Raw genomic sequence first — 27,725 nt, forward strand, 5'->3', positions numbered from 1 at the left:
GTCAGGGCAGCTAGGATCTGGAACCAACTTCCAAGCGAAGTGGTGCTGGCTCCTACCCTGGGGGTTTTTAAGACAAGGCTAGACAATCACCTTGCTGGGGTCGTTTGACCCCAGTACTCTTTCCTGCCATGGCAAGGGGTTGGACTTGATGATCTGCTCAGGTCCCTTCCGACCCTACTAACTATGAAACTATAAGGATGAAAGCTATTTGGTAGCTGAGCACCTTTCTGTCTATTCCAATTTGAGATGCCCAATCCATCTCACTTAGAGTAAGGCTGCAGAAATCACAGTGGCTTTTAAACTGCTCCAGAAGACTGATACATTTAATCATTTTTGCTGCACAATGCTCAGCGGTATTTCTGAGAAGGATGCAGTAAAAATATAAATAGTTTATATATCAAAATGGGTAGCTGGGCGCACAGAATTTGTTCTGTAGCTCTTGAGATGTACATCTGTCAAATTTGCAACTTGTCAACTTTCTGGTAGAGAAAGGGTCAAATAATATTTCATTCCAACACTTTTGACAATCGTCTCCTGTTTGGTGCAGTTATGTCTGATGTTTGCTTAACAGTGTGTAATGTGCATTCAGCTTCTTCCCTATTTAACTTACTCTGTGGTATTTACTTTCATTTTCTGCCTCCCACGTAAAGCCACACTATTTTCTGGCTGAATATCTAGCTTGATCATGTCAAAGTAATGTTTGAACAAGGACAGTGAGGAAAAAAGCAGTACTTGCCTGCAAATGGATATAAACCTGTCAAAAAAAAAAAAAAACCAACAAAAAAAACAAACCCCAGCAACAACAACAACCTAGCAGATAGATATTTCTAGGGATGAAAAAATGAGTGAGATGTATCTAAGAAAATGTAAATGAACCTGGAAAAAGAGAGACGGATGTCTCATTCTGTTTACAACGATTTTCTGGACTGACGCACATTCCCTGTAATCAGCAGAAATCTGGACTAGTAATGCTAATTTCTAAAAACTCTTAGAACCTGTATCAGAAGAAAATATTGTGCCAGTATTTAAGTCACCAATGAGGCAACCTGAGTAATTACAGGCCTGTTAGCTAGACACTGAACCTGGGCAAAGTAATGTAACAGCTGACATAGGACTTGATTAAGTAAGAATTAAAGGAGGATAATGTAACTAATGCCAATACATTTCCATGGGTTTATATAAAAGAGATCCCAAACTAATGTTGAATAATTTTGTATGACATTGCACATTCAGTTGATAAAGATAATAGTGCTGATCCAATATACTTGGATATCTATAAAGCACTTAGTACCACGCAACCGTTTGACTAAGAAAGTAGAATGATATAAAAATGAGCATGGCACACATTAAATGGATTGAAAACAGGTGGATTGGCCACAGTGATAACTAAGCAGGGCAAGTGATAACTAACTGAGCAAGAATGTTTCTAGTGGACTTCTGAAGGGATTTGTTCTTGGTATTGAGCCATTTAACAGGGTTTTTTAAAATCAAAAACCAGAAACAAAACTTAAAATAATCATTGGCAAAGTTCGTGGATAACACAAAGACTCGAGAAGTGGTAAATAATAAAGAGGTCAGGGCACTAATCCTGAGCAGTCTTGACTGGGTGACAGTTGCAAACAAACACATGTTTTCACTGTGCCCAAAGGTAAGATCGTACTTCTGAAACCAGGGTTTAAGCTATTCTTGCAGGACAGACGACAGCCATGAACAGTGCCTCAAAGCCTTGGAGTCCTATTGGATAATCAGATAAATGTGAATTCAATCATCACATGAATGTGAAATCAGTTTAATGTTCTGGAGAATATCAGTTAGGAGCAAAGAGTTTATATTACCCAGTTCAACCACAGCTATTTGACTTGGAGAACAAATTAAACTGGGCAGGTCTATGGCTGCCGTTGTGAGGGAGATCTGAAGAGATGTTTGGAAACTGTCCCTTCTTGCCTTAAAATCTGTGAATATCAGTCTCCACACCGTAGATTCATGCAAAACTGGTCTTGAAATATATTATAATTTAGTTTTTGCAGTGACTTGACTGTGTTCAACTGCATGTCACAAGCTCTATAGTGCTTGCAGCTAAGAGAAAGTCTGCTTTAGGTCGGGGACCTGGAAAAACCTCCTAACCTAAATGGTAAAGGGGCTTTAATATTTTCTTTTTTTTTCTCAGATGGACTCGTGTGCAGACTGGTTAACAGATAGCCGACTATAAAGGTATAGACTATAAAGGTATATTTATTTAAGGCAATACTCTCCTATGCGTGGTTGTGTTCCTAACACTCAGATGGAAAATCCCATTTGGAATTTAGTATAGAGCTCGACACAAAGGCATAACTAGGAGGCACTCTTTAATTACTGTATAAACTGTGCTTTCATCCCTATTGTAACCTACATTGTCTTGATAGGCATGACTGTGACATGTGAAACAAAAGTGCTTTCTTGATACTTACTTTCTCTTTGGCTGTTACATAGTCAGGTCCAAGGCCTCCAAGCTTCACATCCAGATTCATGAAGCCCTTTGGCTTGGAAAGCTTAAAAAAAAGAAGAATCAAATAGATTTCCCTCCAAGTGTCTGCCTTAATACATATAGTTACCTTGACAGGGTGATTGTCCTGAGGAGGTGCATACTACATGTTACATTTCCATGGATAACAGAACAGAAGAAAAACAGGTTTGGCAATTTTAGGAAGAGGATAGAAGGAGAAACTCTTTTAAAATAATGAAACATAGTGAACTCTAAAGTCTTTGTACCCAGTTCAATTCATTAAATATTATAGTACAACATATGATTGTGTATTTTAACACAGGATTGTATTGTTTATGCACATGAGGGGCAGCAATAGGACCGGATGCTCAACCCTATCGCTGGCCTTTCTGGTTTATGATGATTTAGGTAAGTAAACTTGAGGTTTCTCATTCATTTTGATATTCCCTTAGAAATCTCAATATTACATGGACATTTGCCAGCCATGCAGGTAACAAAGTGGAGGCCTGCCTGTTACTCTTACCTGTCATGAACTAGCTACTGCTAAGAGTTGAATGCATTGTCATTTTAAGCTGTTTATTACATCGATGGAACTACCAAATAGTGCATTTTAGCAACAGCATGGAAAATAACTGCATTTGGTAATTGAGGCCTTCAATCGATACTTCCAATGGTACCTGCTAAAGGGTCTTGTGCCTCAGCAGGCAATTTTGAGGTCTGGGAGGAGAACTGACAGCGGCCGGGAGCCCAACTCCAGTGAAGTCCTTGTAGTGTTGTTACTGACTTCAGCAGAGTCAGCTTTTTACCCAGAGCAGGCAGGAGAGGGAGAGCTGGAGATGAGGATCAACATACTAATGCTAGGAAGGAAAGTTTGGGCAGTCTGCGGTGAAGTCTAATCTCAGCTGACCTAGAGTAAATTATGAATAATTCAATTGAAATCAATATGGTTACGTCTGCTTTACCTCAAAGCATCTGGCCCTGTCATTCTGAATTAAAATGTTACCCAGTTACCCAGGCTAGACAATCACCTAGCCGGGGTCGTTTGACCCCAGCACTCTTTCCTGCCCATGGCAGGGGGTCGGACTTAATGATCTGCTTAGGTCCCTTCCGACCCTACCAACTATGAAACTATATCATTATTTTGAATTTTGAGAAAAATTCCAACTAAAGCAGAGTAACCAACAACCCAAATCTGTCCAACCAAGTGCATTATTAGTAGAGAGTCTCTTAATCATACTAAAATGAGGTGCAAAATACTTTCCACTTCAAAATGCAATTTTGGTGGTTCATAGCAATTAGACACTCTAGACCTGGATGGCTAGGCAAATCCCTTCTGCTCCCTTTGACTGGATTTCTACTTCTGTTCTCAAAAAAGCCACAAACAGGAGAGCTCAGTCTAATTAGGCTGACTGTGAATCCAATTCTTAATGCCTAGGTATTGCAAAATCTACTCCCTTTCGCAACTACTACCGTTTTTTGGAACCTCACTTGGCTACAGCACAGTGTTATGAGTAGCCTCCATACTTTTTTTTTTCCTTCTCAAAAATGCAATTTAGTTGAAAATATTCTTTCCTTGGAGGAGAAGGAAATATCTGCACCATAATACAGCAAGTTATACAAGTGAAGTGGCTGAAGCAGGGAGAATGGAAGGTCATTGCCAGTATCTAACATTCCAAACATGAATTGGCTTAACTTTATCGTTTATACACCGCTGTACAAAGGACATTTTCTAAGATATGGAGATTGGCTTATCCCAACCCAGCTGACAGCCTCTCTTCCTATTGGCACCTGGCTACAAAGCTTTTAAAGCTGAGAACTTTGTTGCATCCCTTTTCTACAAACAAAAGAAAGCAACTCACATACATATGTGAACTCTTCAGATAGTTGGGAGACGGGCTGTTTAAAGTGACCACATCTCAAATTTACAGAGGTGAAATTACAATCTGGAAGAGGGAGCATACTTGCTGATCCCTTGTGGAAAAACTCTTTAGTGGCTGTCAATGCTGGGAACCAGAAGTTCATCTTTAATCTGTTTCTAAACGTTCATTACGTTAGTTCCAGAAGCAGGTGCCTTTCTGGTTTGTCTTACGAGGCACTGGCATTCCTGAATCGCTTCACATTTGTTCCAACAAGACTCGGGTAATTTCCATAGCTGGGCACTACTTAAAAATTTAATCAGTGAGACTCTTAATGATCCAATATCTGGTCTGCCGTCTTCTTTTGAGCTATCTTTAGCAGTCATTTCAACTGTGCAGTAATTACAGGAACACCAAAAGAATTCTGTATGCAAAAGTGTTGTCTTTTTTTTTTTTTAACTTCAAATGATGAACATATTTTATGTTAAACTGCGTCTGCAAACAATTAAGACTCCCATATACTTTGCGATGACACATCTCTTGTGCTCCAAGCTCCTTTATGGGACACTTACCCATTTGTTTTTTTAAACAGGTTCTCATAAACAGGTAGCTTCATTATATGACTAATCATTGTCAATTCATTCCTATTATATTTGCAATGATCTGTATTGAATCTGTTTTCAGGGTCTTTTATTTAACGTGAAAAACTGGGTCATAATGTGTGACATAAGCAGGACCAAAAACCTGCAAAAACCCTTCAGTTGTGCAAGTCAGCAAGTTACTGAAAAAAGACAAAAACAATGGTGTGAGCCCAGGGAAATGAAAAGGAAGAAAAGCTGCTCTGCAGTCACTGTTGTAATCCAGCTAACCCCTCTCAGATTGGCTAAGAAGCAACACACAAAACTATCCACTAGGTAAAGCACAGGAGTAATTACTTCGGTTTAGCCTGGCTGCACTCAGACATGGAGTGAACTCCTTAAACATCTAATTTGTTGTGGGTGCAGAGGCTATTTTTATCTCTCTCTCTCTCATCACTGTTAACTAATTCTAGGATGAAATTTGGACATGCAGAAGAGACAAAGAATACCTAGTGTTAAAAAAGTGACCCCAACAGCAGACCTGGAATAATGTTTACGCCATTAGCTTTACAAATCCTGTAACTCTGATTTCCTTGGAAACCAAGGGATTTGATCTGACTAGCAAATGGGCATGACAAGGATAATGATTTGCTCTGATTTGAGGCCTGGCTACCTGCTGTCTTATACAATTGGTCCCTTTCTATATCATCTTACCACTAGGATAATATGAAGGACAAATAGTGCCCTGTGTGTTCTTACAGCTCACCAACTCCTCAAAGTGGCTTGGAAAGTTGCTGTGATGAATTGACTCTCTCATGGAAGTATGATCTGCACTTCCATGAGAGAGGCATCCTGGGACGAGATGGTCTTCATCTCTCTTCTAAAGGTAAGAGTCTGTTCTCTAACAGGTTGGCTGATCTCCAAAAGGCTTTAAACTAGGTTCGTTGCAGGACAGGGAAGCAGAGGATAAGGAGAACCTAGGATCAGCGAGCCATGAGCAATGCACTGAATCAGCCCAGGTAAGCACTAAGGGGCCCAATAGATATCAAGACGGGGGGTACCAAGGGCACCCACTGAGGAGCTTGAATATCTCTATACTAATGCTAGGAGCACAGGGAGCAAGCAGGAGGAACTTGCACTCCTGCTTGCAAGCAACACCTTCAACCTAGCTGGACTAACTGAAACCTGGTGGGACCCTACTTACGATTGGGCAGTAGGCATCGAGGGTTACAGGTTGTACAGATGGGACAGAGTGCGGGGGGAAAAGGAGAGCATTGCTCTCTATGTTAAGGAACAATATACATCCCCTATAAGCAAGATGGGACCAGAGGAGGGCCAAACCGAGGTACTGTGGGTCAAGATACAAGGGGGTCGGGGGGGAAAGGGACTTGGTAGTGGGGGTCTACTATAGACTGCCACACCAGGAGGATGAGCTAGACCTGGAATTCTCTAGACAGCTTTCCGAGGCCATACGGTCAAGAGAGATGGTTGTCCTGGGTGGCCTAAACTACCTTGACATCTGCTGGGAAGAGCAGTCAGCCAAATCTAACTGCTCATATAGGTTCTTGACCTGCATACAGGATCTCCACCTAATGCAGGAGGTATACGATCCCACTAGGGGAAACGCCTTGCTGGACAGGGGATGACCTGGTGGGGAATCTGCAGGTACAGAGTAACCTAGGGGACAGTGACCACTGATTGATTGAATTCACTATCTGGCAAAGGGTGGGTAAACTAACCAGGGCTGAAGTGCTAGACTTCAGAAAGGCTAACTTCAGTGTGCTCAGGAGATTAGTCAGTGTGGCATTAAAGCTCAAGAGCATCGGAGAAATGGGGGTCGAGGAAGGGTAGTCATTCCTCAAGGGAGTGATCCTATGGGCGCAGGAGGAGACAATCCCATTGCACATAAAAGGGGGCAAAGGGGCCAAGGCACTCTCTTGGCTGAACATGGAAATCCAGGAAAGCCTAAGGGCAAAGAAAGAGATATACAGGCTGTGGAAACAGGGGGTAGCTACCAAGGAGGAGTATGCCTCCCTGGCTCGCACTTGCAGGGAATCAGTTAGGAAGGCCAAAGCAGGATTAGAACTTAGGCTGGCAACAAAAATTAAAGACAACAAAAGGTCCTTCAGATATGTAGGGAGCAAAAGGAAGGTGCAGGGTAATACAGGACCCCTACCAGACAAACTAGGGCAATTGGTGACAGAGAGGGGGGACAAAGCTGAGCTCTTCAATGAGTTCTTTGTATCTGTATTCCTAGACACAGACCATGCCAAATCTCTCAATCGGACAATAAATAGATAGACACAGGAGGGACACCAGGCCACCAACTGTTAGCACAGACTTAGTGAAGGGGCGCTTGGAGGGGCTGGATGTGTTCAAATCAGTAGGCCTGGATGAACTTCGTGCAAGGGTGCTGAAGGAATTGGCCAGTGTCAGAGCAGAGCTGCTGGCACAGCTGTTTGAGCACTCATGCATTAGCAGATGCATGATGAACAGGTCCAGGGAGGTGATCCTCCCCCTCTATGTGGCACTGGTAAGGCCGCAGTTGGAGTACTGCATCCAGTTTTGGGCGCCACACTTCAAGAGGGATGCGGAGAATCTTGAGAGGGTTCAGAGAAGGCCGCTTGTATGGTTAGAGGCCTGCAGGCAAGGCCCTACGAGGACAGACTGAAGGACCTAGATCTCTTCAGCCTTTGCAAGAGAAGGCTGAGATGTGATCTTGTGGCTGCCTATAGCTTCATCAGGGGAGGGCAGCAGGGAATAGGAGATGCTCTATTTACCAGGCCACCCTCTGGAGTAACTAGGAACAATGGCCACAAATTGATGGAGAGCAGATTTAGGTTGGACATTAGAAAGAACTTCTTCATGGTAAGGGTTGCCAGAATGTGGAATGGGCTGCCAAGGGAGGTGGTGCTCTCCACTACCCTGGGGGTCTTCAAGAGGGGACTGGACAAGCATCTAGCTGGGGTTGTCTGACCCAGTGCTCTTTCCTTCCTGGGGCAGGGGGTCAGACTCTATGATCTACTGAGGTTCCTTCTGACCCTGACATCTATAAATCTATGACTTAGTTTTTGGATTATATGGTATGAAACCAAGTTGGTAAAATCAGGTATTAGTAATTATCTTCTTTTTCCATAATAGTTTCTGCAACTGACATTTTTAACCTTGGCCAACTCACTTAACATTTGTAGGTATTGGATCCCCTTCTGTAAAATGAGGACACCCATATTTTAAAATGTTTTTGAAGTGTTTAGGTGATAAACACAAATATTGTCAAAGACAGGAATCAGTAATACAAAATTGTTTCTGAACAGATAAGTGTTTTCCTACCTGCCTCTCTGCTTTTTCTTTCAGCTCTTTTTGCTTTTCCAGTTGTACCAGATACCCTTCAGAATTGCTGCGAATCATTTTCACTTGGCTGCCTTCAATCCTCTCTGCATTTAGCTCTGAGTCACCTTCTACCCTTGGGATTATGGCTGGAAACATGCCAGGCAGTTGCCTTCCAGCAAGGTGAGCATCTGCCAGTTGAGAGATTTCCTGCTGATGTCTCTCCATGGTCTGGATAAGTTGTGTGGTGGGAGAAGAGCTTGCCAGTGGATTATGAGCAGATGACTGGAATGGCCTCAAAAGAAAAAAAGAGAGAAAGAAATGAAACATCTCCATCGACCTTCTTGTGTAAAGCTTCAGAGGTAGAAGTGAATGTTCCTATTGCAGACTGAACATAATCTCACTTGCATCCATGTATTTTGGAAACAAACTTCATTAAGCCTGAGATGTTACACAGAAAACATTTGGCAGTGATCCAAAGTTGATTGAAATCATATAAAAGTCATCCATGGAATTTCTGATAGGCTTTGGATCAGGCCTGCTAAATTGGTGAGATGAGATTTAAGGTTTCTGTTCCTTTCAGGTAGAATTTCCATTCTAATAGATGCTGGGGCCTTATTGCCCAATGCTACTGCCATTGGTGGAGCTGCAGTGAGAGGTGATTTTAAGATTATTGGTAGAGACAAGTCTTGTAACATGAGTTCATTTAGCTGCGTTAGACAACTTGGGGGTTGACATTCTATGGTGGTGTCAGATAGGTAGATTTTCAAATAACCAAGTTATTTTTTGACTTGGTTTAAAGACAATGCAACCAATCATCCTGCAGCTCTTTTACACAGAAATGTTAAGATCAGTGGGTACTTTGTGCATATGAGGAGGTAGAATAGTGAACAGTTAAAAATATCATGCTAGAAAAGAAGCTGCTCATTGTAAATAACAATAAATGAGTAAATTATAAAGTAAGAATAAATTACAGTGGTAGATGTGTAACATCTACAATTCTACTATCTCAGATTTTTCCGTGCAGATTTTTTTGACTTTCTCTAATACGATTATTTGGCAGAAGGCAGGGTAGAGCTGCACCTTATAGACTGACTGAAGCAGAGATGCATATGCTTTCTCCCCTTTCCTTTTTTCTTTAAATCACTCTTTCTCTTTGATAGCCTGCTCTCTGCATGTCCTCTAATAGCACCTGATGAAGTAAACTTTTGCTCATAAAAGCTTATGCATCCCTGATTCAGTTAGTTTGTAAGGTGCGACTCTACCCTGTCTTCTGACTTCAGACTAACATGGCTAACAACCTCTCTCTGCTCGTGATTACTTGGGCAGATGCCATTGTGCTAGTAACATTTTCAAACCTGCATCCTTACCAAAAGCTACTGCTGGCATATTTGTGATGGCTCTTGTCTGCATGCATTTGCTTTCTGTAGCTCTGCTGTGAAACATGACCAGATTCTTGAAGATTAGCATTGTAAGCAGATGAAAAGCTTTGCAGGTGTGTTTGACCTTTGGTATAGCCATTGCTTGGAAGAGGCTCTAAAATGGAATCATTGTATATATGTTCCTGATTATATGGGTTTCCAGGATCATGCTGGTATGCCTTGTTCTCATCTCTGATGTGCACTGGGGATGGTTTTAAGCCAGGAGACCGTTTATGCAATGCTAGTTCAAGGGGCTGCTTGGGTGAATTCAGGTTCACAGAGATTTGCTTTTGATTTTGGTTTTGAAAATTTGTATTTGGTTTGGTATTTAAGTGAGTGTCCCAATTTGCTATTGAACTTGACTTAATGGAAGGACTAACTGGACTAAGGAAGGGACTTGCATGTAACCAGTTGTGCAGTGAACTAATCTCATCTCGCTCAAGTTCTAGCACTTCAGAAGAGAGAGCACCTGTAGGAGCAGTTGCAAATTCTGACATATTGCAATGTCTGTGACACTGAGATCTTGGCTCTGCTGGTCTTCCTGATGGGTGCTGGACATCACTCCTTGGGAAGAATCTCTCCTTAAATCTTTGTTCTGGTTTGGTTTTGTCTGCCTGGTTTCGTGTATTCTGGTGATCCTAAAAAGCGTGGGCAAAGACATTGTGAACTGCATGCATATTAAAGTGTTATCACAAAGATAAAAAACTTGCATGTAACTTTTCCAGCTATGACACCTTTCATTTAAGGATTTCTCAGCATTCCACATAAACGCAGGCCCCTATATAGGACAGTACTTATGTACGTGTTTTGAAGTTTCACTGAATTCAGTGGGACTTGAGAGTGCGCTAGAGGTGAAGCCAGGTACTTATTTGCTCAGGATACCACTTAAGCACATCCTAGGTTTGTTTGAATCTGGTCCTTTAATAGGATGTGCTACTGTATAAGGGCCATGGAGCGTTTGTAAGGAGCATGGTGGGGCAGGGTTGCAGACTGGGATGTGAGCCCAGCCAACTCTGTTTGATTCTCATATCCAATTGGGAAGGAGTGAGTAATGTATATGAAGGGCAAAACTGCAGAATGGAGGTGGAGCCTGGAGGAGACCTGGTAGTAGAGATGCAAGTGCAAAAAGAAAGGCTTCTGAGCCCTGAAAGCTGTTTAAACAAGGGGAATGGCTTTGGTTTATACCACCTTCCATGATCTTTGTGGTTGAGTTAAGACTCAGCAGTTCTCAGGCCCTGCATGGCCTAGGTAAGAGAGATGAGGATGGAGTCCTGCTAAAATAATTTCCACATGAGCTTATGGCTAGTTAGCGACCTTTAAGATCATGGCCTAAGTTGGAGTTTACCCATAAACAAAACATTTTTCTATCCCATTGCCAAGGAAAGAGGATCACAGATACCACTGAAAGTGCTGCATAAATGGATAATACTGCACAGCTGACCAGTAATAACTGCCTCCAATCTTTCTATGAGACAAATTCTGAATTGAAATGCTAATTGGATGATCTGTTCTTATGCATACATGCCATACACTACAAATGACTTTTTCATGACATGGCACAAACTGAATTTTATTTGAACACTGTATAAAACCATGTGTAACCATAAAACACTAAGGGCTATTTATTTCTACTTCTTTATCCTAGTGCTTGCTCACACAGTCAAATGCCTGGGAGAAATATTTCAATCTTAGAGTTCTCTTTATGCTTTTCAGCCACTTATGGACTATACAACAGCTCAGAATAAACAAGATTCATAGATGTGACACTAAATTATTTAGGGGGGGAAAGTTTCTAAATGGAATTAGAGAGGATTAAAGAGAAATAGCTCAGAGGCCTCTAGTAAAAAATGAGTATGAAGGGAATACAAATATCAGCACTGAGTTGTATAGATGTATGAGTGTGTGTGCATACATCTGTACAATGGTAAAGAATCTGCTGACCTGCAGGCAGCTGGCTATCTAGATAGAGAAAGCATATTGCCATTTACTGTAAAAAGAACAAACAAACCGTGCTCCCTATATTTGGAAGGACATGCCTCTTTGCCTGTGCAAAATCCTACCAATCTGGATGTGCAAGTGGACAGTGGGAGATGCAACGAGTACAACAGCCCTAGTCATTAATTGTCTACATCATCAAAAATATAGTATTAAATTCAGGTTCTGCAACCCAATTTTTAACTGCAAATATCCAGAGGGGTATTCACAGCCTAGATGACAAAAGAGCTCCTTAGAAGGTGTGGTCTTATTAGATGTGTCCAAGTCAGAAGTCAATATAAACAGTTTAAATTGTTTCAAGTGTTAAATCAAGTATTCATGGGCTTCTGAGACCTGCAACATGTCATCTCAGCAGTAAGAAACAATTTAGGAATTTAAGCTCAATGGGATTTCTCTCTTCACCCAAAGCAGCACACTTGAAATCTGCAGTTTACTTAAGTTTTCTCACCTTCCAATTAAGGCATCAGGTGTAACTCCTTTTGTAGCAAGATATGAGCTCCCTTAAAGGTAATATACAAAGCATTCTCAGTCCATTTAATCTTTGCCAGCACTGAAATCCTCCATTTCATCCTCCGTTCTCTCTAGGGTTCTTTTGTTAGCAACATTTGCAATCACTACATAGCATATGCACTCACAGTAACTGCTTAATGGTAGGTATTAAATCCACATATAAAGCAGAATGTTTTGGCAAAAGCTTTAGCACTGGGGAATCTTGACTCCTGGTGCCAAGATAATAATTTGTTAGCTGGACCTACTCTGTAATAATTAATGTTCGCACATACCAGACCACCTATGGAAAAGTCCCATAGTCTCAGCAGGAACCAGTGCCAACTGTGACCAGGCCATTGCTTTCCCATTTAGATGGCTCAAGTAACAGTGTTAAATTCTTCCTTCACTAAGAAATTTTAGATCTATAGATCACTTCTTTCCCAAGAAAAACTGCATAAAGGTTGATTTCCTCTCCTACGGAGTGCAGCTTCTAACCTTCAATGAACAGTAGGGAATTCAGTCTGCTTAAGTAAACTCAGCATACTTTTATTAAAATGAAAACAGGTCTGAGATTTTCTGAAAGAAGCATAAGTGATTTAAATGGTAAATTGTCATTGATTTTAATGAGAATTGGGTATCTAAGTCCCTTAGTCTGCACAATATCCTATATCAGGCAAGATATTATTGCACAGCTTTAATCTTGCCTGGTCAGATGGAGGCAAACCATGCAAAATTATCTTAAACACTCGCAAAGCCTGTAAAAACAATAGAAAATCTCTGTGTGTTTTAGGGCAGTAAAACTCCGTGGATTTCAGTGGTATTATCCTGGCCAATGGGATTACATTTTAGCTTTCAGATAATGCTGCTTCTCAAACTGTTTTCAGAGCTGGCTGAACAGAGCCGGTGCAGGTACTGATCTGTCTGAGACAAATCAGAAATATAATCGGGTTTCATGGTAAAATTGGTGCCCAGAAAGGCCTCTAGGTTGCTGAGAAAGTTATTGTCGGATTTCTCATAAATTCCCAAGGAGAGTGGTTATTATCAAACCTAATCCTGGAGTCATTTTCTACTTGTATGTTGAATTGGGAAATGACATGATTGCTCCAGAAATCAGCTGTGCAAATGACTAAGCATTGTTAGCCGGGGTTATCAATGAACGTTAATGCTCACCTTACGCTGCAGTTGTTTTTATGTTCTAGGCTGTAACAATAAAGGCCACTTGTTAAATTAATGGCACCATGTGTCAGGGATGGTCCAGGCACAGACCCAGGAATGAATGGTGATTTGGCAATCCCTGGTTTCCCTCTTACTGCCACAAGAAAGTGGTCTCTACCAATGCTTTCCCCTTTCACCCTTGGAACAAACTTTTGTTTCTCTTTTACTATGTATTTTCCTTCTTTAGTAGAATATTTTTCTGGTGATAAAGAGAAGCAGGTGCTCTTTTTCATAGCTATTTCAGTTTGAGACTCTTTCTGCTTCTGTTCTGAACACGATTCATTTCCTATCTGTGTCCAGTCATATGTGTTACTAACTCTGCTCCCTTTACAACCTTACACACTACAGCCACACTTTTTCTATATTGAAAGAACAAAGGAACAAATGAGTCTTTAGCCTGCTACATCATTCACATCTCCTTCCCCACTACAGTAAAAATAGTGAGCTAAAACAGTGACTGACGTTACAGTAAATGGTTTTCCGATTTGTTTTGGTTGGATTCTGCTCACTCATGTACCTTTCAAGTGCTGATATCTTCCCGAATAATGAAATGTTACCTCCTGTTCTAATACACTGGGAAGCTTTCCATTATATCAGTTTATAATGCAATTACCTGGTAGGTTTTATATGCTGATCATTTTTAAGAAACTACATAGACTGACAGATACTAAGGTGCAACTCCCTCCTCCTCCCAGATTTTTGGTTTTAAAATACCCCTTACACTCCCCAAAGAACAAGAAATGAAACAATATTACAATTTTAGTTTGCATGCCTTGGTAGCCCATCAAAACCAGCTAGTGCTAGAAGTTTTAGTTTAATGGGTCAGTGGCATTATCAGCTGAGTATTAGCCTAAGGAGATTTGACCCTTTAAGCCCAGGACTCCTAGAGACTTGGCAATAAAGCATGGATTAAATCCACCTCATGCGCTGAGTTTCACAGACTATCTATTTTCATAACTACATCTTCTGGCTACCAACCTAGCTGGAGCATCAGTGGGTAGCCTTATGTTTTTTTGGAGTAAATTGTATAATCTCATACATGGGGAAATGCAATGGATTTTGGTGCATGAGTTGTAGAACAAAATATTTAGATTCTCTGTAGCCCACTCTACTCCTAATTTCCTTGGATATGGTTCTTATATTTTAGCTCTCTAATACTATATAACTACTTTTATGTTTAAAGGGTGTTTTAGTTAACAAAACTAAACCCTGGCACTGACAGCCAGGATTCCTAGCAAGTAGTGTGGCCTTGGGCTAATTAATCAACATCTCTGTACCTCAGTTTGTCCATCTGAAAAAAAAGGTTAATAATTCTCACTTATTTTGCAAAGGCTTGACCTGTACCTGATGTATTACTTAATTCACTCTGGGTTAGGTATGGATGATTAGTAGTTCTTGTAAAGTGCTTTTGGATTATCAAATGAAAAATGTAAAAAAAAAAGCAAAAAAAAAAGCAGCAAGTCCTATTAAGGAGGAAAAAATATGAGTTAAAAGTTTAGAGACAGAGAAGCTAATAACTTTATTGCTACCCAGATTCCAGAAAGCACATGCATGTCCCACCCAGAATCTACATCCATGCTTTGAAATTATAGGATGTTCTGACCAGGTCTTTCCTCAATAACTTTAGTTTCAGAAACCTGAAGAAGAAAAAAAACACACATTCAGGGCTCTGTAAACCAAGGCCCTCTCATTAGAGCTAAGGATAGCACATACAGGTGGAACCCTACAAGTTGGGGAGAGAAAAAAAGCAATGTTTTGTTTGGTGAAGTTTAGCATTATAACATGCACGACTGGACACAAGTGAAAGGAGTGCACAAGCAAGCTAGTTGGATAACCATAGTGCAGATGTGGATAGCGTTCCCTACGCATTCAAAGACAGCAGGGAATGGAAGTTGCAGAAAGCATGCAGGACAGACTCCTGTTCCTGGCTGAAGCTAGAAGAGCACCAAGATACTGTCCAGTATATATAAGATATAGTCAGTAGATGCCTCTAACAGCAGGCAGCTAAATGACTGCAAATCACAAGTAATGAGCCACTGTACTGAGACATTCATAGGATGTTAAATGCCATAGCAATGCCTTGAACGCCAATAAAGTCATATGGGCGAGAAAGCATTGCAAACCAGAGCAGTGTTGGTGAGAGAGACTTGGAAGCAGCCACAGCACAGACATAAAAATGCCTAATGTATACAGCCTGGCAGTAATGAGACATGGCCAGTGGCAGCTAACAAACCACTTAGAAGCCAAATCATTGTCTTTGGACCAAAAAGCACAGAACATAGCCAATGGGTAGAGTAGGCGTATGAAAATTTGCAGCTGAGCAGCTATTCAGGGATGACTGAAGTGATACTTGGCCATTTTTCAAATGTGTCGGTTCTGCTTTGGAAGAACAATTTCATGGAAAATTTAGATTTCCTCAACATTTGATTTCCCAGTGGAAGGCTGTTTTGATGAACATTTTCTGGCCAGCTCTATCTGCTGTCTGTTGTACGAGCAAAACAAACAGGTAGGATGCAAAGGGGCATGAGGGAGCCGGACTAGCAGGACACTTGGTGCTTGCAAACTGCCCCTGCAGTATGATGCAGGAAATGCATAGACTGGGGTGGACGGAAGCCACAGAGAAAGCCAAAGCACAACATAAATCACATTAAAACAAAGGAAGAAACATTTTGAGATGATATAGCCATATGTCTCTTACTCCATTTACTTCTGCATGTTGCATTCCATGATCCATAAGAAAATGACCATTGCCAAATATTTGGCTACTCAGCCAGTAACACAGTTGTGGCGATGATGACCTGCCTAGCTGCAGTGCTAAGCCATTTGCCTGTGATAGAGCTAACTGGGCACCACTGATGAGTGGGTATGGCTAATTTGGCAGAAGTCAGTGGGAGAAAGTTTTTGTTATCAGGTGAATTACTAACTAGGGAAACCAACTCAGTTAAATGGGGGGGAGGTGAGATCCCATACAGGAGATGAATGTCTAATACATTTGTAAGCCAAGGCCTAAAAGGGCAGATGGGATATCTCAGGTGAGTCATGTTCCCCCAAATGGTAATGAAAGATCTGTCAGCAATGAAGTTAATATATTAAGAAGCCACTGCCCTGGCTTGCTTCAGAAGAGCAGATACAGGCACACAGCTCTTTCACTGGTGAGACGTTTTTGGTGGAACCCACTGGCTCACAGTATCAATAATTTACCGGGCAGGTAAAGCATACTTCTACATTATCTCTTTGAAAGAGGAACAGGACACAACCTCTGCCAGCATTTTTTGTGAACTATTCTATTAATACCAATCAAATTGAGAAAATGATCAAATGAAATTGCATTTTGAGCATCATAAGCTGTGTAATGTCTATTCTGTTAAATTGAGGCCCATAATTGCTTCTCTACTGAAAAGATACAACAAAGACAGCAATCATGGCATGTCATTATCCCAGACTAGAAAACCGGCCTTTGCAGTGAGGACTTCAAAGGCTTGTGGTTCTCGAATTGCATTTGGCTGCTATTGTTGAAGCGCAGGCAATCTTGATTAGGTGTTTACACCGAGGTAAGGCGCAGTGCACAGAGAGTCTGAGTGCCTTGGTCTAGAGCCATTAAAAAATTGTACATTATGTTCCTTGCTTTGAAGTAAGGGGTTTGTAGGTAGGAAAGCAACTCGTACTGAGTACAGCTGAGCTAGATTGGGCAGCTACTTCTTTTTCTCAAAGAAACTCATCAATCAGGTTTTTAGAGAATCAGGCAGCACTGCAAAAAAGTTGATGCTTTATAAAATGCTATATGAATTAGTGAGCACACACATCAACCCATAAGTGCACCTTTGCAAGATGTTTGGGTACATGTAGCTCATTGCCTGTGTTTACAGACTTAATAAGCTGCAAATCCTGCAACAATGTGAAATTAGGACTCTTCAATAACACACATTCACTACCTTATCCCATACAAAGATGGTTTAGTGAAGTTATTTGAAAAGTGCTTTTCTTCATAATACAATACTATTTTATGCACACTCTACTTCAGTGCCAGCTGTGTGGCTAATGTAATGAAGTTCATGGTGCTTCCTTGATGAAGGGCAGGAAATCAACCGGTTTATAGAGGCACAACGTCTAAGGTATGCGTCTGGGCCTCTAGAGAAGATGTGTGATGCAGCATTTTTTTGTATCCTCATTGTTTTTTGATGTTCCAAGTTAGCTGCTTCAGTTGACAAAACACTTGGCTAATGTGTATTGATGGTTCAATTCAACTTCATAAACCACAGGTCAGATTATTTTTCTTATGTGCAGCAAATGGTTTCCCCAGCTCTTTCATTCTTAAATGGCTGATTCACATCAAGCTCAGATGCACCTTTAAGGTTTAGGGGGGCACCATGTCAAACTTGATGATTGTTTGCTACTGTCTAGTCTATGGAATTGTCTTTGCTTTTAGGCTGCTTTGATACAGAGCTTCTTGATCCATGTTCAGTGGCTTTGGACGCCAATACTCCTTTCGTGTAAGATAAATAAATGCAGAGTAAGGCTGCATCTGAAATTCTGTGTACAATTCTGCTTAGCTACCTTCAAGGAAGATCAGTTCAAACTGGAACAGGTGCAGAGAAGGGCTATGAGGATGATTAGGAGAATGGAGAGCTTATCTTACAAGAGGAGACTGAAAGCTTGGCTTGTTGAGCTTAGCAAAACGAAAGATGAGAGGAGACACGATTGCTCTTTATAAATGCTTCAGGGGGCTAAACCTCAGGAAGAAAAAAGAACTACAGGATAAAGGGCAATAGTGGTGCAAGGCTGGCCATGGATAAATTTGGGCTTGTAAGTGGAAGAAGGTTTCTTACCATTAGAGGAATGAAGCTGTGGAACTGCTGCTCAATAGGAGTGGTGACAGAGGCAAAAAACAAACTTTTTTTTTAAAGGTGCAGGTTGGTCAGCTTAATAAACGGAAGATATGAAGTGGCTGTCTGTGAGCGGGATACTGGTCTGGACGAGGGGTAACCTTCCATTCCCAGGTTTGCTGGGAGCCCAGGGCCTTACTAGTGCACGTTCTTGTTAGATTGGGGCACAGAGACCACAGTTATATTACATATCCTTTACAAGGCTGAGACGCAGGCACTAACACAAGGCTCACAAAAGTTACTATATGCAAAGTTTCAGAATTCCCTCAAAAGCAAATACAGTCATATCAACACAAGCTTTAATTAACTTCATTTTATAGCAATGATTTTTACAATCAACTGAATCATGGATGAAAAAAACGAATACTCTTAACACTTCGACAAGCAAGATCTTGTCCACTAATCCACTGATCTTAATACATACAGCAGGTGCCCTCTAGTGTTTGCATTAGATAGATTTTTATAAGGCTAATGAATATCTCGTAAAAGCATTTGTTCTTCTAGGTGTTTTGGAAAATAGAGTTATCTACCTGTTCTATAACTTAAACGTATAATTACATGATTTCCACCTTCCCATTATAGTATAGTGAATCAACATTTAGTATAGTATAATGAATATCATATGGTATAATGAACCAATGTTTTCAAACAAAACCTTATTTTGTCTACTTTTTGAGAGAACTTTGAAACTAGGCCCTTCATTTCAAGGTACTACATACCAGAGCTTCCATTGACTTGAAATAGAATAGTAAATACTCAGCACCCTTGAAAAATCAAGCTTGATGTGTCATATTTTTAGAAACACAAAATGTAAACTAACTCTCCCCCCCCCTTATTTTTTTTTTTTTTGGAAAGCCGGTACTAAATGTCACTGATGAACAAATGTGTGGGTACATCCACCCAGACTGTACCTTCACTATATAATTTTTTCTAGATTTTAAACTGCGTATCTTTATAATTAATATTTTTTTTGATGAAAGCAATTTGGAAGTTGCTCATACCAAACTTTATTCTAAATACCAGCATCATATTTTATTTTTCTTCTAAAAAAATCTGTTATAGATGCTCTGCTGTCAGAAGCATTTGTACTTGCATGATGCAATATTAATGTTTGTTACCAATGATGACAATGTGCAACATTTATTATTAAGGCTCATTGTTAACAGATTGATGTAAGCAAAGCTAGTTAAATTCCAGCACAATATAAAAACGAATCATTTAACAAGATGTGATGAACAATTAATTGCGCTGGATGGAAAATATCACTATCAAGAAAAATTAGGAGTTTAAAAAATATATATGAGGAAGGAGGTGGGGAAAATACTCTATCTAGGTACCTTCCTGCAAAAAGCTGAAATCTTGCACACAGTTCTGAAACCATTCAACAAGAGACAAATTGCCCACTTACATTTGTTACAGCAGTTGACATCCTCTAGTGCATTTACTGGTTTCTGGAACTTGCTTTCCAAGAATGACAGCACAACATTTGCACTTAATGGCCCGTGCCATTGGTAGCTTGATCCCAAGATATAGGACTTTGGATCTGGCAACCTTCTCAGTGTCTTGGCTGATGTATCTAATTAAATTGATTGGCATTTTCACAAGAAAGTTGCCCATAAGATCCGGGGGGATAAATCCTAGTCCTCCATGGGATCCCTCTAAGATTCAAATCCTGTCCTGGGCCACATGGATGTGCTTGGAGGAAAACCATTCTGCTTTCTACTTCCACGTTAGACCTGTGACCTACCATGGCTGCCTAGCATTTAGTTGACTGCTATCAGATAAGGCCTCACTTCTGTACAGGGGACATGGTCATCCCTGGAGAATGCATATGGTACAACTGGAGACTATGACAAGTCTACACATGGGGATACAAGTAGCACACACCACTTTTCTATAAATGGCAAAGAAGATACTTGCAAGAAAACGAATGATCCCTTATGTTGTGAATGACTGGAAATCTATTTATCCCCCTGTAAAACCATGCGATTTGGTAGAGACTCAAATGATTAGAGGACTATCAGGTCACACCACATTAGAAGATATTATGAATCAAGTGCATTTGCCTACCTGCTCATGGAGAATTTCTCCTTGCTTTTTACTATGTAGTTGAAGATATGAATTGTGCATGTTTCCTGCCAGTCCCAAAGTAAGTTTATTTTTTTCCACAAAGTCTTTTTTTGCACTCTGTTGCTTAACTTGTCCAGATTGAAGAGAGGAAACATCACTGTATGTACTGGAACTGGTTTTTTGCTGACAATCTACTGTTTTTTTTCCTTCTGTATGTAATCTAAAAGGCTCTCTGCTGATACTAACAATTTGATCATCAGGACTTAATAATTCTGCATTAAATTCAGGTGATATATTTTGTGGTTCTTCTACCAGCTGATTATTTTCTTTCAAGATTCTGTCTAGGATGCCTTTGGAAAGGAGGTAAGAAAAATCATCAGAGGAGCACTGTGGAGTTTTCTCTGCAGTTTGGCTTGTTCTTTGCACTTCAGACAATTCTCCTCCCTCTTTTATCATCTTCCAGTTAGGATTGTATCTTAGGTCACAATATCTGTCTACAGATTGCTGTTTGCTATAAAACCAAAAAAGAAATATTAACATTTGAAAACGAGCATTTAATTAGTTTTGAATAAATTCTGGGGAATTCAGTGTGGAGCTCCAGCCTATGCACACATTTCTGCAGTACTTTCCACATGTGTGCAGTCCCACGGAGCTCTGTGGGTACACCTACATGTGCCATTAAGGCAACACGATAAACACAGGTACAGTTTGCGCCAGAGCTTATCACAGCACCTTAATGGCATGTGTAGATGCTCAAACTGCTGCGGTCCAGGGCACATGTGCAGATGCTGCACTTGGGACCGCAGCAGTTTTAGCTGGGGCAAAGCAGCCCCCGGGCTCTGGAAGACAGTTGGACAGCACATTAGTCTACTATGCAGTTAAGCTCATGTGTAGATGCACCCTGCATGTACATAATTACTTGTGACATTTTGCTGGATCAGAGACCAAGCAGCTGCTTCAAATTTTTTGAGTTTAGAATCTGGGAAGTCCTCTCTCTTCATATTTAAATGTTAATTAGCACCAAATACTAATTAAGTGTAGCACAAACTGATCCGACAATAAAATCTTATCCCAGCATAAATGAACTGCGGTACTTGTAGAAAAGCACCCAAAAAAGCTGTCATGAAAGTGAAACTAATTGTTTTTTGCAATTTAAGTCAACAGGACTTAATTCATAAAAGGCAAATCATTATATTTGCCATTTATCTTCCACAGGAAAATCTATTTGCTCTCAGAGGTCTTGCTGTCCGGTATAGCTGTCCCTCCAACCTCAAGAGTACTGGGCACCCAAGAGGGAACAACCTACAGATCTGAAAGTACTCTGTTCATCACCACACAACAGCAAAGTACCTATTCTGGAGGAACTGGAAGACAGACTTTCTAGGTAGGATCCTGGCTAGTGGAGATGAGACTAAGTTGCGTGCCCAGGTTAAGAACACCCTGACCAGAAGATGATTTTTTTTAAAAAAAAAAAAAAAAAGGAGAGAGGAATCCAAATTGCTGCTCAGCAGTTTTTCTGTTATAGGTGACTCTCAAATATGAATCATGTGTTAGGGGCAGCTGGCCACAAAGGGTGGCCTTTTCAGAGGAGCGTTTAGAGAAGCACCCAACTTCTACTGGCTTTCATGCTGTGGTTATAAGCGTTCTCTTGACCTGTTGGGCGCTATAAAAACCAGTAACACTACTACCTATACATTAAGTATTCATTAACACTGTCTCAAGCCACTACAAAAGCTTCTTTAATATATAGTGTGACCTAAATAATAAGTTATAATAAATGCAGTCTGGTTCTATATTGGTGCTTTCATTTCAGATAAGTGTTAGTGACTTGGTATCTTGAGTACTTGAGATTATGGTTAAAATTCCTTACAATTTATACCAGTGAAGTAGCAATAGTGGGGCTTAAAATGTTGTTATTAGTAATAAAAAACCATAAATCATATATAAGAATACCTAGATGACCATATTACATATTTCTGTGCATATGTTGTTTCAAAAATATTTTGTTGGAAATGATTGTAATGATTCAGATAACAGAATATAATTCTCAAGAGCTCTATTGTGTTGAAATGTGTGCATAGCAGCTCGATTGTATTATGTAGTCCAGGTCACCACACTGGAACAAAATGAGTATGAAGAGCCTCCTTCATCTCTAATCATCTGCAGACAAAAAGTGCACCTCTTATTCCTCTCCCCAGTTCGATATAAAGGTTAGATGGACTCTGCACTCATCAACAAAAGTGTAGTGGATAGACAACAGATGCAGTGTTTCCTCTTCAAATTCCTGGGTTAGTAATGGATGTAGCGAGAGGGGTTTCATATGCATATGCTATGATATTTGCTCCAGTTAATGGACTATATTTGAGTACTTACTGTGATAAGTTCAAACAAAATAAAATCAAATTTCCATTTAATGAAGAGCCTCATATTCAGCATAGTATTCAGTCAAAAAATTACTAAAATTAGAGCATGTTTCTAGTACAATTAACATCCTTTGCACTCACAACAAAATGTTCCATAACTGGCCATTTTGCCTGTTGAGGAGGTGAATAAAAGCATGCTATTAATCATTTAGCCTTCATTTGTTTGCCATTTTATTCTAAGTAGACAGTTAAATTGAAACTGCACATTATTATTGCTTGAGCTTTAATTTAATCCTTTTAAACACAAGAATTATTCACCAATTTATACAGCATTAAGCCTTTTATGCATATGACAGCAAATTCAATTTTATTTTATGTAGAAAGTTAATGCCATTTTAAGAGCGTGTGAGGGTGACAAACAGTCGGCCTAGAATTTTTAATTTTTGCGTTTATATAGTTACTGAATAGAACTGCATCTCATCAACCCAACAGGGTTTCACTATCTTTTTTTCTTTTATTTACTGGAAGCTTTTTCGGGTACAGAGCAGCATTATTTCCTAGGATGTGGCTTCTTTTCACATAGCTTATCAAGAGCCTACAGAAAGTTGTCACCAACTAGCAGGCTTGGAAAAAAGTGCATAGTGCATTACGCTATGGGCTTTAGGGGCTGTGGCAAAGCTTTTAATTGTCAGTGAGATGCTTTCCATTGACTGAGGAGGTCTGTGGATGAAGCTCACAGAAAGGAAGGGTCTCTCTTTTTTCCGGGGCCTGTACCAACAGAAAGTGACTATGTTCTCTGTGTCAACCCTGGTTGTGCTGTTGCTGGGGGAGAGCACAGGGAAGACTGCTCATCGCCCTGCCCAGGTGCTCCAGAAGCAACTGAGTGGGCAAATGGCACCCATTTATTTTAGCACAGCTGGACTCAATGTTTCAGTAGTTCCTACATGAGTGTAAGAGAAATCCTTCCCCTTCCCCTTTTACTTGTGGCTTTGAAATCCAACCCAAAATCATATCTTTGGTGAATAAAGGATGGCTGCTCTCCCACCTTTTCTAAAGGAGTAAGTTTATATAGTGTGCTACCTTTCAAAACACCTCCTCCTGCATTCTTAGTCACGCTAATAGCTAGCTCGGTATTTCTTTTAGGGTGCAATTATTATTTTTTTTTTCCCTACTCAAATATTAGTAGGTAAACTGGTACAACCCTTTGGGTCAATGTAGTTTTATGGGTGCATAAGCTGGGAGGGTTTAGACTGCTTTAACTATATAAGGCTCATGCATTACTCTCTTTTTTTTTTTTTTTTTTTGTATGCAGATTAGTCCTTGAACTCCTTTACCCCATTCTGCTATATAAAGGCACCGTAGGCAGGTCGAAAGTTGTCCAATGTACTGCTCTCTGATTTAAGGAGGCCTAAGCACTAAGATGTCAGGTTTATTCTGTCTGTATACTAAAAACACATTCCTTTACCTTTTGTTATTACTGCTCTTTTGCTTTCCATATTCTTTCCCACTTGAAAGTACTTTGCCATGGTTTGCTGATTCTGGATTATTCACACTTGTGTCTTCCAAGCTATCTTCTTCTAAGCTGTCATTCTCTATCTCATCAGAAGACAGGCGTAATAGTTCTTCATTGTCGGAAATCCGCTTTTGAAGTTCACACTGATATTCGATCTCCTGCGTCAGGCATTCACAATCGGACTCCTGAGAGTCGTTTAGACTTGGTTGGCAGTTTCCCCCAATTAAAGATGGCCCTTTGAAACCAGTATGACAGAAGTGTGGCTGGAGGAATGTGCTTTGAGCTAAGCTGCTACTGTTCATGCTGCAAATATCTAGAAAGGAAATAATGGGAAAATAGGCGTCACATGTGAAGTGTGGAACTAGGAGACTAAATGTAAACAACTTGGCCACTGAAAAAGAAAATGACAGTTAAGTTAAATATCTAGAAGAGCCGTTTATTGCTTAAATCAGTGGTTCTCAAACTATATAGACCTATGGCACCCATCCATAACTTCTGTGACTTGAGTAGCACCCCATTTAAAAAACGAATTGATTTATTATATAGCTTATCTCCTCGCATAGAGGCTGGGCAGCGGGGTGGGGAAGCGGCCAGCAGGGATAAGCCTGCATCTGTACTTGTATCTCCTTGCACTTGGGAGGCACCCTTCAAAAGATCTTGTGGCACCTGGGGTGCCTTGGCACCCTGCCTGGGAATCAGTGACTTAAATGGTCAGTAACCTAGTTTGCATGTTTTGAAGCAATGATTTTATTCCTAAATACTGAAGTGACCAGTTCTACCACTTGAACTGAGCAGTACCTTACATAGTGAGAAACCAATGATACTAAGGCCCTGATTCTGAATTACAATCCAGTATACTAAGGCCCTGAGCCTAAATTACAATCCTTTTATGATCCTGAATTATTTCAGTGATTTTAAATAGGACTGCTCATAGTCATGTTTAAGCATGTGTGAAAGTGTTTAAAGTCTTGACTCGTGTGTGGTCAGCTAATACTTCATATGAGTGTGGTTACCAAATAAGAGTTTCAGTTACATTATATATGATAAAATATTATATATATTTAAAAAAAAAAAAAAGAACAAAGAAAACCAGCCAGCAACTTAACTCTGCATTTACAAAATACTTTGAACACATGATCTAGGATAACATTATAATAAAGCAACAAAAGAGGGAAGTCTAATTTTACCAAAAAAATGTTTTTATATAACACTAGGTTCATTTTAATGTCCATCATTAAACATACACATATATTTTTATATTTTCCCAGGGGTAAAGTTAAACTCTCACCAAGCATTTTATTAACATGCTAATGGTACCTATAACTGTCCTCTTTTATCGATTATACTTTATATAACAGCAGACCTATACTGGGAGGTTATGCACAAGCTGTGGAGAGAAGACTCATCAATCATTTCGTCTGTACAGACTTCCAAACCAGTAGTTTTATCTCCATTTTAACACAGTGCACTGCTTGATATGTCCATTTGCCCACTCACTAGTGATGAATGAAAATCTTTCCACCATATGCTGCAGAAACTCACTCATCAGTTTGCTCAGAATTTAAGGATTTATTCTTTTAAAAAGCTCCGAGCTCTTACGGTTGTAACGATCACTTAACAAATGTGACCTGATAAAAACCAGGGCGGTACAACGAATACGGTACTTATCCGTACATTTAGATTTTGTTTCTGGCTTTGCCCCGGTCGGTGTATCCTTCAGGAAATGAATATCCTGCCTGTGCCTCCAACACCTCAGCTGTAAAGTGGGGATGAGACTGACCTATATCAAAGGCCTTTGAAATCTCAGTTAGGAAGCTTTTCTCTTTTGGCATATAGAGACAGACCCCTCTACGGGTTTTTTATTTGAAGGAGTGCCAAGGAGAAATTTATAAAACTGGCCAATTTTGCTGTTCTTGTTCAGGACCCTGTGGACAGCGGTGACACTGCCAAGAACCGAGTCAGTTTTACTCTAGTGCTGGTAGGAAATCTTACTACACACGCGCACACACATGTATGTATGTATAGATATGTGTGTGCACACATATCTATCTATCTACACACACACACACACACACACACACAAATATATACACATTTATATATGCATAGACATGTATTTATATATAGGAACACTCACATGTATATGCACGCACGCACATATTTATATATACAGACACACACATATATGTACACACACACGCATATATACGTCCACACACACGCACACACACATATATATATATAGTACACACACACACACACACACATATATATATATAGTGTACACACACCGCCCCCCCTCACCTACCCTGCGGAGCACGGCCTCCCCCCGCCCCCGCGCAGCCGGGGCAGTCTCCGCACGGGCGCAGGCGGCGATTCTCAACGGCGCGCGCACTACGCTGCCGACGTAGCGTCTCCATGGCTACCGTACACAGACGCGCTGGCCAAGCCGGCCGGAAGGGCGGGAGGGTGGAGCTGTCCCGCCCCCCCCGGACTCCCCCTCGCGCGGTGCGGAATGGGACCGTCCTCCCCTAGCAGCCCCGCAGCCTGGGCCGCGCCATGCCAGGGCCGGAGGGGGGAGAGGCCCTGCCCTGCGCTCTGGGCACTCAGTCCCTCGTGGTACCTGCAGGTACCACATGCACTGCTTGGCAGCAGGGACTCAGTTTGCCCCTGCCAGTGTTTTCCGAGCGAGGCTGTACGCAGTGCCCTGGGCGCATCCACATGGTAACGAACGTGCCCTAGTTACTGCGCATCAAGTCTAATGCTTGGTTGACCAAGTACTAATGCAACGCGCAATCACTCGTGCTACTGCTCAGCAGCGCCGGCGCAGGGTTTTTTTAGTGACACTTACTGCGCAGTAGCCTAATGACACTGGGCGGTAGCATATTGGCACAGGTTTGGCCCGGGGTGCTACTGCGCACTAAGCATCTCGTGTAGACGTGCCCCCTGAGCATCAAAGCAAATCCACTAGTTGAAGCCAGTGGATGTTGCACTGGGCTCCCAAGTCTCCCAGCTGGGGGGAAGGGAGCTGATTTTCCTCCCATAAATGAGAGACAGCCTTGCAGTCACTATGTCTCACTCCGGTTTGTTCCAGCCCCCAGTTAGCACCGGGTACGGGACTGTTGTCCACTACAGGGGTATACGTGACCTCCGATCCTCAAGCCAGCACAATAGCCCATTTCTCATGCCTAAGAAACAAGGTGATCTAAGGTACGAGCAGATAAAGTAAAATGTGAAAGCGTGGCAGGCTATGTAGGCTTTTGCAACCTTGGATTATGCAAAAGGCAGCTTCATATTTGCAAATGGAAAGGGCGGGGGGTTGTGGGGGGGAGGGCCATCAACAGGTCTAATCATTACTGCTGGCAAATTTGCACATGAATGTAGCACAGGGAAGAGGAGAGGAGGCTCCTCTCTCAGATGGGAGAGCATTGTAAAAATAGCATTTCAACAAGATCAAAACCCCATTGAGAATATGGTAAATTACCATGACTTCAGATGGGATCTGTAACAGGAGATTATGTTGTTGGCTTAGA

The 27,725-nt window shown here is 41.0% G+C and overlaps 1 protein-coding gene and 1 long non-coding RNA gene across 2 annotated transcripts in view; one reads left to right on the forward strand and one right to left on the reverse strand.

The window, feature by feature from the left end:
• Positions 1–24,501, reverse strand: part of CUNH11orf63 (chromosome unknown C11orf63 homolog) — a 28,800-nt gene extending 4,299 nt beyond the window's left edge. Inside the window, exons 1-5 of the mRNA XM_019509893.1 lie at positions 24,145–24,501; positions 20,317–20,827; positions 9,614–10,302; positions 8,247–8,538; positions 2,448–2,528 (exon numbers count right to left, since the gene is read on the reverse strand). Coding sequence (XP_019365438.1) covers positions 2,448–2,528; positions 8,247–8,538; positions 9,614–10,302; positions 20,317–20,827; positions 24,145–24,494 — 1,923 coding nt within the window. The 5' untranslated portion in view covers positions 24,495–24,501. The remainder of the gene's footprint in view (positions 1–2,447; positions 2,529–8,246; positions 8,539–9,613; positions 10,303–20,316; positions 20,828–24,144) is intronic.
• LOC109292474 overlaps positions 16,487–27,725 on the forward strand; it is a 16,847-nt gene continuing 5,608 nt past the window's right edge. Inside the window, exons 1-3 of the long non-coding RNA XR_002096129.1 lie at positions 16,487–16,571; positions 26,114–26,170; positions 27,287–27,402. This is a non-coding gene — a long non-coding RNA (uncharacterized LOC109292474). The remainder of the gene's footprint in view (positions 16,572–26,113; positions 26,171–27,286; positions 27,403–27,725) is intronic.

This window comes from Gavialis gangeticus, unplaced genomic scaffold, assembly GCF_001723915.1.
Source record: "Gavialis gangeticus isolate Ggan-Ray unplaced genomic scaffold, GavGan_comp1, whole genome shotgun sequence".
Taxonomy (NCBI): domain Eukaryota; kingdom Metazoa; phylum Chordata; order Crocodylia; family Gavialidae; genus Gavialis; species Gavialis gangeticus.